Source organism: Rhinolophus hipposideros (genome assembly GCF_964194185.1).
Source record: "Rhinolophus hipposideros genome assembly, chromosome: 12".
Lineage (NCBI taxonomy): Eukaryota > Metazoa > Chordata > Mammalia > Chiroptera > Rhinolophidae > Rhinolophus > Rhinolophus hipposideros.
In genome coordinates, this window is record NC_138058.1 from 66,646,406 (window position 1) to 66,662,386 (window position 15,981).

General features: G+C 45.2%; 1 protein-coding gene across 1 annotated transcript; it reads right to left on the reverse strand.

The window, feature by feature from the left end:
- Positions 1-11,577: 11,577 nt before the first annotated feature.
- Positions 11,578-12,159, reverse strand: MSGN1 (mesogenin 1; the record flags this gene model as incomplete). The annotated part of the gene is made up of 1 exon (XM_081068835.1): positions 11,578-12,159. The coding sequence occupies one exon, from the start codon at positions 12,157-12,159 to the stop codon at positions 11,578-11,580; it is 582 nt and encodes a 193-aa protein (XP_080924961.1).
- Between the last annotated feature and the right edge of the window lie 3,822 nt (positions 12,160-15,981).

Consider the following 15,981-nt stretch of genomic DNA (forward strand, 5'->3'; position numbering starts at 1 on the left):
CAAGCCATGAGATAGACGTTGAACTGTCATTTTATTTTAACATAACTTTCTTTACTTCAAATATTTCATGATAGGCTTATGCTTAGGACATGAAATCTTCTATCTATAACTCCCCATATTTGGGGAGTGCCTCTATAATTATTTGCATATTAAACTATATAACCTTTATACAACACTATGACTATCATCTCCCAAAATTTAAGAATCATTAAACCAGGCCGGCCCGGTGGCTCAGGCGGTTAGAGCTCCATGCTCCTAACTCCGAAGGCTGCCGGTTCGATTCCCACATGGGCCAGTGGGCTCTCCACCACAAGGTTGCCGGTTCGACTCCCGCAAGGGATGGTGGGCTCTGCCCCCTGCAACTAGAAAATGGCAACTGGACCTGGAGCTACGCCCTCCACAACTAAGATTGAAAGGACAACTTGACTTGGAAAAAAGTCCTGGAAGTACACACTGTTCCCCAATAAAGTCCTGTTCCCCTTCCCCAATAAAATCTAAAAAAAAAAAGAGTCATTAGACCTAAAAGTTGAATTCTTTAATCTCTTGGGGTTTTATTTGGTCTCTTGACCTTGCTCTATTTAGCTAATATTATCCAAGTTAATGAGTCTATACTACAGAGCAGCATTAGACTGGCAGCCTCTAGTTTAATGTGGTAAGACCAAATGCATTTCACTGGAATTGTTAGCCTGCCAGGATAGTGTTTATGATGCCGGCCAACCTCGCCAATAAATGCCTTCTAATTCCTGCAGCTGTATTTTCGCTGCAGTGTAGTAATATGTGGTGTGGAGCCCATATCAGACCTCCTGTGTGCAAGAAAGTGCATTCCTGGCTAACAGACTTGGAAAAGCCACTTCAGCCATATTTCACTATAACTAGATTTGGTTCCACACAAAGACAGGAAGCTGACTTATCAGGCCTACTGAGTGATCTAACACTCAGTACATCTCTCTTCCCTGAGAAATTCCAATAGATGCTACAGGTAAAATTTTTAATTATATAATTATTATATAAAAGACATCATAGATACCTACTGTCTCCAATAGTCTTTTGGTATAAATGTCAGTTTCGAAGGATATGACTTTATATTAGAATCTAGAATTCAGAGATCTGAACAAGAAGCATATAGAAATATGTTTTATAAAAGAAATACTTGTTTTCCGGAAAATCCAGAAACTAAGGCCCTTGTATAAAACTGAAGCAATTTTCCCAAAGGGAGTCCTGTTTGTTTAAAACAGGGTCTAGAACTTTAGCCAAAGACTAGGATGGTTTGAGAAGAATTTCCTTGGAATGTGCACATTTCACCCTCTATTTATCTATAGGAAGAAGTGCTGGCTTAGACCACCCGAGAGAACGTATCTCTGGCAGCACCAGCATCTTGGCAGCTCAGATACAAGCTAAGCTTCTTTTTCACCCAGAAGTCAATGGCACTTTCCCCAAATCATATTCTTATCTGCATTACGGGTTTCTGAGGACGTCTGCACTTACAGCTTCTAATGTATATATGTGTTTGTCAAGCATTAAACGCTGTGATGACACTCTGTTCATTGGAAAGAGGCTTTAAGTGAGACTTCTTTCTTTCCTTCCTTGCCTTCCACATGCCTTACACCACATCCTCGGTATTATTTTAAAATATAATTAAGAAGGTTTCAGATCTTGCTAAAGGTACAGGAACTGAGCTAATCTTGTCCTTCCACCAAAAACTCACTACCTGATGTGAAGGAAAATAAGCTGAGTCCTGGCTGGAGCCCCTCAAACTGGAAGAGGGGGTGTATCTGTGTAATAATAGGAGGCAGAAGAAGAGTTAAGTAACACGGTGCCTGTGCCCAGGAGTGCAGACCTGCCCCCCTCTCCCCAGGTGCACCCATGGCATCTGCTGAGTAGCCCATCAGCTCTGCTCTTCCCTCCCTGCAGTCCAGGGCCAGGTCTGCAGGACTTGCCCACTTGCCCAGAAATAAAGGGACCTGAATGATTACTTGTTTTCCAGCAACAGCCCCCCTGGCAGCGCAAATGTGAGCCCATGTGAGCCTGGTGGTTGCTGAGCTCGAGCTGCTAGGGTACAGCTGGCTCAGACACCTGAGGGGGGTGGGTCTGAAAGCAGCAGCGACTGGGTGCCTGATAAGGGAAACTTACCCACAGCTTACAATAAAAAAAAGAAAAGAAGGAAGGAAGGAAGGAAGGAAGAGAGATAAAGAAGAAAAAAAAAGCTTCTGTGCACACCTAGGATGGGCAGGAGGTTTCAAAAGTGGGGGTAACGGCATCTGCCTTGGGCTCCTGCTTCTGCAGTGATGCACTGCTCTCTCTATTGCTAAGGGGTCCTCAGCATTGGAAGAAGTGCCTCCGGCTCAGGAATGGAAACTGCTATTCCCTCCTGGTATTTAAAACACACACACACCAAACACACACACAAAACTGAGGCCCTAGCGTTTCTCTCAGCACCTTTTGTTCCTCTTAACTAGAGCCCTTTATGATGGAGCCTCCTGGCCCATCGGCCCCCCAGGGGCCCACCTGATGCCTCCCAGCTCGTTAAGGGGGTTAAAAGCTGGCTTGGGAGCTCCTGGACCCTCACCTGCTGTGGTGAGGTGTGGGCAGGGAAACACCAGAGTAGGATGGATTGATTGGGCCTCTTTTGCAAGAACCAGAGACCCTGCAGAAGTGACTGGAGCATTTTATTTGGTTTTATATACCTATTGAAACCCCTAGGATTTTTGAAGAGCTCATCCCCCAAACAAGAAAACAGATCAAAATGGGGAGGCATTCGCTCTTCCTTAATTCAGCTGTAAATGTAGGAATAAATCTGCCACCCCCCATTCCTGCAGTGTATCCTTATTAAGTGTTAATCACAGGTAGTACCTGTCCTCAGAAGCTTCCTAGGCAATCATTCCTCCCAGGTGATTATCACTCTGCACTTTCTATTTTCAGGTTCTTTAAGTGAATGAGGATATTGCAGCTGAGGGGCTGGGGAAGCTCTGTAGCCCTTATCTAGCCACAGACCCCAGGAAATTTGCTTCACCTCTCTGCGCCTCGTTTTCTCGGCTACAAACAGAGCCAGCCACCTCACAGTCTTACTGGAAGTGTTAGGATGTAGCCGGTGTGAGGTAAGCAGTCTACAGTGACAGTTATGCACTGAAATCAACATTCCAGAACAGCAGAATGCTCACGGACTGGTCAGAATTTGGAAATGATGACTTTTGCACTGGCTTTTCCAGAGCTTTCCAAAGTTGGACCCATCTTTCCCTTCTCACCATCTCCTGGCCCCTCATTCACCCTACTCCCCAGTTCCACTAGGAATACTCTGCTCTCCTCCGCTCCCTCCCCACCCCATCCAGCCTTGGCTTTCACATGTTGTAACGTCCAAACTTTTTTCGACGTTTTTCACCAAGGGCCATATGCGGTAAAATACACAAACAGCCGGGCCACTCACTCGAGATGAAGTAGGCATTGCCTCACCTGGTTTATTTAAGTAAACTAAATATGTTTTTGGAATTTGCTGCGGGCCAATTAACAATGGATTGCGAGCCGCAGTTGGCCCGCATTTGGGACACCCCTGTTGTAACCCCTCAGCTCTCCCTCCTGTGCTTGCATCCCCTGAATTCCTGGCAGACTCACTTGGTGACCCACAGAGCTCTCTAACCGTCCAGTCTATTCATGCACCACTACAGTATAAACTTCCAAAAGGCAGAGACCCTGCCTCCCTCCCAGGAACGAAGCACAGGCTAAGTAAGAAACATGTCATCGGCTCATAAATTCTTGTTCAGTAAATAAATCGGTCACCTTCACATCTCCTTGCAAATGTGTCAAATGGAAAAATGAAGGTGTTTGCTGAGTCCAACCCCTTAGCTGGAATTCAAAGCCTTTACGATCTGTACCCAAACTCACTCTTCTGCCCCCTCTGTCTCAGCTACGTACCCACGTGCTATGCCTCTTCCTGACTCCTGCCTTTGTACCTTTGCTTTTGCCCTTCTTTCTTTCTCTGTGGAGTCGCCCTCCAGCCCTATCAATATCCCCCTTATCCTTCCAGGTTCAAGTGCACTGCCAGCTCCCCTACAAATCCAGGAGCCCATCAAACAGAACTCCTCTCTCCCTCCCTTTTCCCCATTGATTTTAGACACTTCTAAAATGTTTTTATTCCTTTATTTTATGCCCGTGTTGTGCTTCTTTAGGCACATGCCTATCTCCCCCAACTCCATTTAAACTTCTTGAGGACAGAGACTGCATTTTGCCCTCACAAGGTTGTTACGAGGTTTAAACAAAACAACACGGGTTAAAACACACACACACACACACACACACACACACAATGTGACTTGTGTTTATATTTGTGGTGTCTTGGTCACTCTCCACCCTTTTGTTGCTCCAAGGCCCCGTCACGTCTGGCTTAGGTACATGTTTGATAATCTGCATAAATGAATGAAAGAACGAAAGGGGCCCTTACCTGCGAGCCAGGACAGCGTGGCGTGCTGTGCCCACAGGTAGGATAGTAGGAACACTGAGTGTACCTGGCGACAGAGGAGGAGGATGGCTTTGTCTGCTTCGTTTCTCCCCCTTCCCTCCCTCAAGGTAGGTGAGCTCCAGTGCTGGGTGGCTGTGACCAGAACAGAGGGCGGGGCCGTGGGGGGGGGGACACAGGAAGGGGTGAAGGACAAGAGTCATGCAGATAGAACTGGGTGGGGACGACTTTTTGCAGAGCTTGAAAAAAAGATCTGAGAGGAGCTGTGAGGTACAGAGAAAGCAGATATGAGCAGAAAGAGGATTTTACGAAACATCGCTAAAGACTGGATTTCCCCTTATGGGTGTGTAAAGAAGTCCCAGGTAAGAAGTATAACGAGACAAACCTGAGTATTTAGCAATTGAGCCACGTGGACCAGAGCATCAACTGCTCTTTAGGCAGGTGTTACATTCTGTGCCAGGTGCTTTGATAGGAGACTTACCTGAGTTAGCCCGTGAGTGAGAGGGGCTTCTCTCAGGATGTCTGTTTCCCCCCAGCTTTAAGAACGTTCAGGCCCCCAGCCTCCTGCTTGCCTGTCTCTTCTCCTTTCCCTGCTCCTCCAAACTCAGTCTGTGCTTCAGCCAGACTGACCCACTTCTGATCCCAAAACCCTGGAGCTTTTCAGACCGCCACACTTTTGCACATGCGGTTCCCCTGCTTAGGATGCTCTTGGCTCCCTCCAGTGCTCAGAGGATGAAAAGTCAAGAGCCACCTCCTTTGTGACACCTCCCCTGGATCCTGCAAAGAGCACTGGTTCCTTTCAGCGCTTTACTTGCCTTCATCCCTCGCCCTTCGCTAGGCTGTGGGCCTTCATCCCGCAGAGTGGAGGGGCCAGGCTGAAATCGGACTCCAGTCTCCTTCAGTGCTGCTCTTTGCTGGTCTGGCAGCTCCCACCATCATTGCAGCTCTCTCCTCTCTGTTCCAGTGACAACAGGCCTCAGCCCTCTGCCGGACTCCCAGCTGTTCCCGATCAGGTTTTTGATGTTTTTTAGCATCCAGGAATTTGAATGTTATCTACTTTCTCTGCTAGGAAGTAATCAGACATGCAGTAAAAATAGTGACGGGGTCTCTTGAGAATGCTGATTCTTGAATTATGCAGGGGAATAAAATTCTGTTCAAGGGTTTAGGTTTGCAAACCCTACATTACACAAGTGTGTTGATTCTTTTGTGTATGCGAGCTGATTAGATTAAAAAAGCACACAGGTTCCTTGCAAAACCCACCTTGCAGGAAAGTACCATCGAACACATTTCATTGTTCTGTCTTCATGAGGACGCCCCTGGGGGCAAGGTTTAGGGTATGACCGGAGGCACTCAAGAGACAGCAGAGATTAGCCAGTAAGAACCAGAGGAGGAGTGTGAAATTTTGGATTCTGGAGCCAGCTCTGTCATTTATTAATAGTTATACTATTTTGTCATTACGAGCCTTACTCTCCTCATCTGTGAAGTAGACATAATTCCTGTCCAACCTCATATGTAGTGGGGTGCAGATAAGAATTAAACAGGATAATGTATGTAAAAGGCTTTGTTGTCACTAAAGCAACTTAAAGACACACCTACTGTAGCAGGGCTGGGGTTTGAATCAAGTTTTCACATTTCTGTGCCTCAGTTTCCCCTTCTATAAAAATGGGGATAACTTTTGTCCTCACTTCAGAGGGTTGTTAAAGTAGTTATTTCTTCATAGAAAGGTTAAAAGAGTCATGTCATGCAAAGTACTTAGAACAGTGAGTGCCTCACCCAGAGTAAGCACAAAATGAATTTTAGCTGTTGTTCTTGCTCTTATTATTATAATTATTGCCACTTTTAGTTTTGTCATTTTCTGCCTTAAAGAAACAGAAGGAAAAGATATTTAAGCTGTAGTCCTGAGAGCAGGTGCTTTGAATGAATCTGGTTTATATACCGTTGGAGGCATCCGAATGCCCCAAAGTTATTACAAAACTCCCACACTTTTTCTCAAATGCCATTGAGAGAGAGAGAGAGAGAGAGAGAGAGAGAGAGGAGAAGCTGCACAACACATGGGAGGAGTGTGGAAAGGATGTCACAATTGAAAACATGTCCTGATTTATATAAATGCTAGTCAGTTGTTTGGACAACGCAAATACAAATACAGAACTTCTTGAAAGGAAAGCTCAAACTAGTGGGAAAGGCTGGAGTGCAGAGACTTTTCTTTTGCTTGTTTTGTTCACTGCTGCTTTTCTGGCACTTAGAGCTTGGTGTACTCGAAGGAATGAGTCAAGCAGACCCAGGCAGAATCCTGGGCCTTGCACCCATGATGTGACCTTGGGCGAGGTCTGCCCCTGTTTCTTTATTTGCAAATGGGTTAATAATAGCCATCTCCAATTGTTCGCAGTCAAGACGGAAGAAGAAAAAGCACATAGAGCCCTTGGCCTGAGCCTGACACCTCAGAGAATGAACCCACAACGGTTGTTGGCTGGGCTGGGAATAGCCCACGGTGCTGCCTTCTAAACTCTCCTCTCTCCTACAGGTCCCTGACCTTCAACCCCATCCTGTCTCCCCACTTAAGTCAGAGAGAAACAAGTCAACGGAGTTCATATGAGGAACTTAAGGGGAGACTCGGCTCAGGGAGGAAAACTCAGTAGTTTTCAAACCCAAGAGACAGACAAGTCATTGTCCTTTTCCCCAGCCCCCTCAGAAGTTTTCTGCTTTCTTCCTTCTCAGAGTTCAAGGACCTTTCTGGAACAAAAATATCAACATCAAGTCCTGCTGGGTGCTCTTAAGAGGCTCTGCTTCAGCTTCAGTATTTCATTTGCAAGATTGAAGGAGGAGAAGAATGTGCCAAGCTCTGGCTGCAGGCGAATCAGCCCACAGGAGTCAGGGGTCAGGGCGCAGGCCCAGGGAACCTCTGGGAATCACAGGACGCCTCAGTGCAGGCACGGAACAGACTGAATGAACCAGTGTGCTAGGACCTCAAAGGCAACACCACCAAAACTCACTTACATTGCATCTTCTTTTGCTCTTGTTTTTAAAAGAATATCTTGACAAGCAGAAGGGTAATTCTGTCAACTCGTCACTTTGTAGAGCCTCTCCCCACCCCTGCTGTGGTCTCTCCCAATTAGCTAATGTGGCAGAAAGTACAAGAAGAACAAAGAAACCTCAGCCCAGTGTGAACTGTGGAACACTTTATTGACCACAAATGAACAGAACTCAGGTTTCCTCTGTGGCTTAGGAAGGACTTCTAGGCACCAGCAAAACAGCGAAAGGAAATTCTGGAACTGTTTGGGCGGAGGCAGAAGTTCAAAGGGAATCAATTTAGAGGACAAGATGAATAGCCCCTTCTGAAGTGCTTCAGATGGTGAAAGAAATGAGGGCCCCAGGGCTGGGGAAGCAGAGGCCCTGGGAGGGGACATTTACCCAGAAGGCTCTACTGGTGCCCAGCCAGCCGAGTGTTCGCAGTGTCCTCAGGAGGAGCTTACGGCAGCATAATTTGCTGGAAGGGGCCTGAGCTTTGACCTTAGAGCCTAACTCACTAGCCAACAAGTCAACTATGTGCCACTAGCTAATCATGTGGCTTTGTACTGCTTTGCGGTCCTAAGCCTTAGTTTCTTCATCCTTAAAATGGGGCTGATCATGCCAACCATCTGGAGTTGTTAGGAGGATAAGGTGAAATAAAAAATATCGAAATTCCAACCACAGCACTCTGGACACACACAATTTGTGGTTCCCTATCCAAGCACCAGGAGTAATTCATTTCTATCCTAGAGTTCTCCCCCCACCAACCAGGGAGTTTTGAAATGCTCCCTAGAGGAATAAGGGACTGGTTCCAGGAATCCTCCCCTCAGGGAAGCAATTGCATTGGGGCTGCAGAAGTCAAATGTCAATGGGCAGCAGCGTCTCTGGGCCAGGGCCAGGGGCTGCCCATGGCAGTCTGAGGAGGACTGCAGCTGTGCTGAGCTCAGCCCTGTGTGGGAGGCAAGGCCCTGGGCCAAAGGCCACCTCCCAGGAAGCTGTCACCTTTGGTTTTCCAGATGCCTGCCCACCAGTGAGCACCTCAGGAGTCCTGAGGCAATCCCAGCTAGTAGGTGAGTCTGTGGCTTGCCAGGAGTTTTTGAAAGTGAGGACAGGACTTCCTAACCAATCCATAGTATTCAGTCCCCTGGGCAACCAAAATTACCCAAGTTATTTATAGGCCATTTTTAATGTCTGAGCTTGAAAAGAATCAAAAGCCAAGAGCATTTGGATCCCAGTCTTTTAAAAATGGCAAGGAAAATAATAATTGATCTATAAGCTGATGAAAGGCTGGACAGCCTTTTCCCCACATTACTATCCCCAATACATGAGATACCCCCCACACACACATGTACATGTACATATACATACACTCTCACATGAGCTTCTATGCATGGACAGGGTACAGTCCCTTGGAGAAAGTCTTGATATCGTCCAACATTTTCTGGTTTCTTGTATGAAACACCGACAACAAATATGTGAGACATTGATGAAGACGTGTGTACGGAGGCTGACATTTTAACAGCTGTGCCCAGCACCGAGCATCACACTCCAATGACAAGATATTCTTCAGTTATAAAAATACTCATCAGAAATAGTTAGATCCCTTCTATGCATTATAGACAAAAATAAATGGCAGGTAGATGAAAGATCCATAGATAAATAATTATAAAAATATTTGCAAAAATCAGCACATTTGGATAGCTTTGGAACTGGGAAAAATTAAGCAAAGGGAAGAAATACATAAGCCATAAAAAATGGAGAGATTTGATCACATAAAAATAAAAAGTTTCAAAGAACAAAAGATACCAGAATCAAAATCATAAATATAAGACACCATAAACAATGATTATAAAAAAATGATAGCTTGGGAGGAAATATTTTCACACATATAATGTACTAAGAACTCTCCCAAATTATTAACAAGAAGATAAATAACCTAATATAAAAATGGCAAAGAACATAAACTGGCAAGTTATTGAAGAGGAACCAAAATGAACAATAGTTACATAAAATAAAATAAAAATGTGCCATCTCAAATAGTACATAGGGAAATTAACATTAGCACAAATATGACATAATAATCATTTATCCATTAAAAATTTCAGAAGATTGATAATATCCAGTGGGACAGCAGGTTCTGTCATATAATGTTAGAGCAAAGGTAAATAACTATAAAGTTTTATAAAAGTTACCTAACAGTATTTGAATTTAAAAGGTGCATGCATTCTGATCCAGGCATCCCATTTCTGGGAATTTTCCAGGCTCATTAAAATATCAGTGGATGAAGCTAGTTGTTTCTGATGCTTGTTAATGCAGTTTCTGTACTAAAAAACGGAAAACAACCTACACGTTATTCAAAATGCGGTTCATTAAGCAAATTATGCAACACCTGTGCTATGGAACATTGTTTGACCGTCTGCTTTTGCACTACACTTTTCATATGTGTGACTCAGGGCAAGTGTGTGCTTCAATTTCCGTATCTGTAAGATCAAAGTAATAATGGGACTTACGTCAAAGATTTATTTTGCTATCTTGGAAGGACTTTTACTATATACTGCCAAGTTAAAAAAAAAAAAAAAACCAAACCAAAAGGAATTTGCTGAATTAAAAGTATTCTATCAAAATGTACGTATTCCTGTATTTATTTATGAAAAGAAAATAAGTGGAGAAGTTCTACATTAAATTGTGAACACATCTACTGCCTTTGTAATGTGTCACTAAAAAGGAGAAAAATCACCAATAGGAAAAAAAGAAAAAAAAATGACAGGAGACATGAACAGACAATTCATTGAAAAACAAATACAAATGTTTAGTAATCAGACGGGGAACAAATTCAGCCTTAAAGTCTATCGTGTTTCCCAAAAATAAGACCGCGTCTTACAAGTTTTGCTCCAAAAGACACATTAGGGCTTATATTCAGGGGATGTCATCCTGAAAAAATCATGCTAGGTCTTATTTTCGGGGAAACGTGGTACTACTTTCTGAGGACCTCCTTAATTCAAAGCCCCCCTTTTCATGCCACGTACCATCAAATTAGCCAAGCTGAGGGTGCTGCAGTCACCCCTTAAGATGAGGCACCATGAAGAGAGGTGCGTGTTTGTGTATGGGTGCATGTAGGGGGATTTGGGGAAGGGTGGGAAGGAAAGCTGTTGTGGGTGAAGAAATAAATGCCTCAGAGGTAAAGACTTGAGTTCTAATCCTGAGCCTCTGCACTTATCTGTTGAATCAGAATAGTCTCCTATTCTCTGAAGCAATCTCTTCACTTGAGAGATGAGTAAGTGAAGGGGTCCATAAGGTTGCACTCATACCACGCCTGGCACAGGGGACTCCTGCCCCGTAGACCTGCCTCAGGCCCATCCCATGGTGCTGAGTCACCCTCCTCTCCCTCTGTCCGCCCCCTCATTCCCCACCTCCCCGACACACACACACACACACACACACACACACAGCCTATGCAGCCTTCTTTCCCTTCCCTTCAGAGAAGGAGCGCTGGCCTTTAACTTGTCACTCTGTCTTAACACAGCCTGTCTGTGACTTTCTGTTTACCATGACACTAATTCCTTCTCCATTTAAGTGATTTGGGGTCCCTGAACAAGTAAGGCCTGATTTCAGTTACACACACACACACACACACACACACACACACACACACACACAATAAAACAGGAGCGCTGTAGCCCTTTACTTGACATAGATCTTTCTAAATAAGAATCTAGGTGTCACACTGGATCCTGTACAAAAGGCAGGTTTAGTTAGCAACAGAAAGAAAGCTCCCAACACCAAAATCGGCAGAGAAGATTAATTGTCACCATTTTACATTATTGAAAAACTGCATTTGAAATCATCGACCCTTTAAAACAAATTGGACAGAGAAGGGCAAAGCAATCTGTTTCCAAAGGGCCAGACTCCTGAGAAATGGTGGGGAAACTGGCAGCGAAAGTACCTGCTTGTCTGGCAGCTAAGTGTTCTGACAGTTCCACCAAGTCCACTGGGAATTCCCTTAGAACTTTCCTGACAACAAGGTCACCACCGTGCTTCCTAAACAAACAGCTCTGTGAGGTTGTTCCCTGAGCTGGACCAGGTCTGTAAGGCTCCTGTCTCCCGCCCAGTGGAGTTGCTGGGACTCAGGCGCTCTGGGGCCGAGGGTCCCTCCCGCTGTTGAGGAGGTCTGTGAGTTCTCCAATGTACTTGATGGTGTACTTCAGCGTCTGGATCTTGGTGAGCGGCTGGCCCCTCTGGCTGTAGACAGGTGGCAGGTAATTCCGGAGGGTGTGCAGGGCATCTGCCAAGGTCCTCATCCGAAGCTTCTCCCTCTCACTGGCCTTCCGTCTCCGCTGCACAGACATCCTGACTTTGGTGCCCTTCTGGAGCTTGGGGCCACTAGCGGCCTGCAGGTAGGCAGGCTGGAAAGCTAACATGTTGTAGTCTACCTCCACCAGGCCACCGGTCCCGCGGCCGCTGCAGCCATCACTGCTTCCGTTGCTGGCTCCTCCATGCCCACAGGGCAGTCCAGCCACAGCTGGACAGGGAGAAGAAGTGTACGACTCCAGTGATGGAGCTGGAGAGATGCTCCGAGTGGGGGACGCCTGGTTCAGCTCAAAGGGCCCCGCCCTGTTTTTCCAGTCCCAAGAGGCCAGCAGGCCAGGGCTGTCGGAGGAGCCCAAGCCATCTTCGAGGCTGAGGAAGGTCTCGTGTAGGTTGTCCATGCCTGCAAGACAGCTGCAGAGAGTAGGACTCCCTGGCGAGTGAGAAAGTTCTGCCTCGGGCCAGGGCAGAGCTCTCTTTTATGATGGTGGGGGAGAAGTGATGAAGTGGGAAAGAGGGCCGTGGGGAGAGAGAGTTCAAAGGAGAAGACAGGGAGCAAGACGAAGATGGACTCTTCAGGTGTCACTTTCTCCTCATTGATAATTAGCATCTTCCAGCTAAAGTGTCTTTAAACAAAAAGGCCTCCAGGAGAAGAAAAAAGGAATTATCTTGTTGTAACTAAACCAATCAAGGCTGCATAACTAGACTTAGCATTGTCCTGTGGAACTCATTAATGAGGGAGCCAAAGAAAACAAACCTGGGCAATCTGCCACAAGGAGGTGGTGGCCCAGGGGCCGGCTGGAGAGTAGCAGTGTCCCAGAGGCCTGCATCCCCCTCGGGCAAGACCTCCTGGACATTTCAGAGCAGATGGGGTGTGCTGTTGTTGAAACAGCTCGGTCTAGGGAGGAGGCAACCCCTTGGAGCTCAGATTCCCTCATATGTTGAATGCAGACAATAAACAGCTCGCATTTCATAGGGCTGTGAGAGGAGGGCACACAGCAGGCCCAGGGTCGGTACCAGTTGCCTTCTTCCCTTCCTCCTTAGCAAAGTTCCCTAGGTTTTGTAGGCGACAGACAAGCCCCTAGCATGCCTACACTCAGAATGACAAAGGCCAGCAGCTCCAGTAAACCCAGACCCTTCCTTGATGAGCAGGAAATATCCTTCAAGAAGCTTATAGCCCTTGCTTTAACTGAGCAGACTCAGCTTTCCCCACAGCCAACACTAGGAAGGAGAAAGCTCCTTTCACACAGGGAGTTTCTAGAATACCTGGCACTGAGCCTTCTGAAGGTATTTTGCTTTGTTTTAATCCAGCTGCAGAGTCACACCTCGTTTTTGAAATGGATAGAGGAAGTGTGAAATGAACTAGGGAGCCTGCCTGTTTTCCCCACCACAGCTCCAAATGCCGCTAAAAGTGTCAAGTTGGATGGTCCTGCTAGTTGGCTTCACTTCCTCCATGCTCTGAGAGACAGACCCTGTGTTTTGGACAAGGTGGTCTCAGATTCCCCATTTGTCCAGGGAACGTTACTTATTCTTTGTGTTACTTATTCTCCATGTAACTAATTCTACAAATTAGTATTAGCATCAGAAACATGGTGAGCTACATTTCAGAGTAAATATCAACATGTCCTTTGCCATGGTTATTTAAGGTCCCTTTGCAATTATTGAAAAGAAATGTCAATGGTCTAATTAAAACATTTATGGTATTTTTTAATTAGCTGGGCTCAGGGAAGTAAAAGCTCCAGCAGCCAATCTGCAGAAAAATGCTCTTAATTTTGCCATTTACTAAAGGACCCTGAGCCCTATCTGGAAGAAAAATAATATTAATGAAACGCAATAAGTGTAATACGTGATTTTTTCCTCCTTTCTCCTCTCCTCTTTTTTTTTCCTTCAGCTGGTACTGACAAGCCTAGAATCTGCGGATACTATTTAAGGAATGTTACATATAACTAACCTTTAGGGAAAGAAAAAAAAAAAAAAAACATTTTGCAGATCAAAGTACTAAGGCTCCAAGAGGTTAAAAGACTCAGTTGAGACTTCTGCTGGTGGGAAGTGGTAAAGCTGCCAGGAAGTACTCAAGCCAAGATCCCTTGTAAGACCCAAAGTCTTTTTCAAGAAAAACATCTATTTTTTTTCTATTTCAGTTGATTGTAATAGAGGCAGGTGACCTGAAGGTGACTCAAAGGAAAGGGGACTCTCAGTAGACCCAGGTGGCAGTGGTGGCCACTGTCATTGTAGGATTTCAGTCCTTAAATTCTAAACTTCACAGTTTCCCATATAACATTACTTCTGCTCTCAGACTCTACAACTCTTTTCTTTTTCTATAGCTTCTTTCTAAAATTGCTAATTTCTTAAACTTCTACTTTCAGAAGCTTCATTTCCTAAATGAGACCATATCTCAAATCCTTGGAACGTTGGAGACCCTTACTGAATGTCAGTTTTGTTCTTGCAGTCACCATATCAGAACAACTTACTGTGCTCTGACTCCCTTCCCGCTAAGCACAAGTCACCCAGCATTGCTGGCCCCCTGAAACCTGTTCTTAGTACAAAGAAACTGCCTGGTCTCCATGTTTGTCCATGTCCTCTCTCTCTAGTGAGAAATAAAGCAGAACCAGACTTGCATGTATCCTGCTTGTGTCCCTGAAGCATTCTGTGCTCAGTCTGTGGAAATGGGGGTGCAGGACGGCAGAGCCCTGGAGCCATCACTCCCGCTGCTTGGGGAGAACATGTTGAGTGGAATGTGCCTAGAGGCCAAGGTTGCACCAGATTTCATTCTAGATGCTTGACATGGACCAACTCACATCAATCCTTGCAACAACCCTATGAAGTAGGAGCTATTATCATCACCAATCCTGTTTTACTGATAAGAAATTGAGGCACACAGGAGGTAAGGTACTTACCCAAGACCTCACACCTAATGATAGGCAGCCCCCAAATCCAAACCTAGGCAAGCGGCCTGGGGTCCAGGCTTTTAACAGCTAAGACAGCTGAGAACAGTTGGAGGCATCAGTATGATGGTCCCTGTAGCTCTTGAATCCTGAACTCAAGCTTTAACTGCAACTCAGTAAATATGGGAAGATTGATTGATCGGTACCATTCAATCAGGTAGCCAGCATGTACAGAGCAGTACACTAGCCCAGTGTACTAGGCACTGTCGTGGCTAAAGAGATGCAGCAGGTTTTGACTTCCTGTCCTCATTCCTAAATCAGATGGTGAGATAGGTAAGTACCGCATAACTCTTTTCTGTCCGGGCTGGTGGACAGGCCTGATTCTTATAGAACAAAGGGAGTGCCATGGGTGGGGCCTGCAGAAGCACCCCCTTTCTTGGCCACACCTACAGTTATGCCAGTGATGATAACAATGCTAATAAACTTACTTAGTGCTAAATGCTTTGTGTGCTTTTTATTCCATTGAACTCTTACAAAACTCCTTTAAAAAAGGAGTTTTTCATTAATGAATGCCAACTATAATTTTATATATATAATGTGATGGCTCAGTGTGAGGTCGGAGGGATAGTGGATGGGGGGAGGGGGGTTCACAGTGTGAGGGATATAAATGATGAATGTCTAAGTGGTACCTTGTCTTGTACACCTGAAACTAATAAATTTTTAAAAAAAGGAGTTTTTTGTTCCCATTCTACATAAGAAAAAAAATTGAGGCTTAGAGAAGTTGAAGAAGTTGTCCAAAGTCATGATTAAAACGTGGAGGAGTCATGCTGTAGACCCAGGCCGTCTGACCGGGGAGTGCTGGCTCCAGCAACTAATTTGGTGCCAAGAGGAAGGAGACAGAGACAGGGGAGGGAGGGTTTGGGAAGGGGCCGTTGTTGCATGTCCTAAGGTTTGCAGTTGTTTTACAACTTTGGGTTCGCAGTTCCAGAATTGAAGATATCTGTCTTCCCCTACTCCTTTCTAGTACTTTCCCTGGCCTTAGGCTATGTAATTATCTTTATTAAATAACAGGTAAGGTTGCTATTTGGGCATGTTTTCCCATGATTGAAAATTTTAAAAAGCATATCTTATTCTTTCATAAATAAAACACTTTTGTGTATCAATAATAACAATAACATGTAATAATAACAGTAAGAACAGTTTTCCCTTTTTGGAATATATACAGCTGTGTTAGGTGCTACAAACGAGAGTCTTGCTTATATACAGGACCTCACGTAATCCTCCAGACAGTTCAGTAAGGTAGGTATCATCTCCATCTTATGAGACAGGAAACACAAC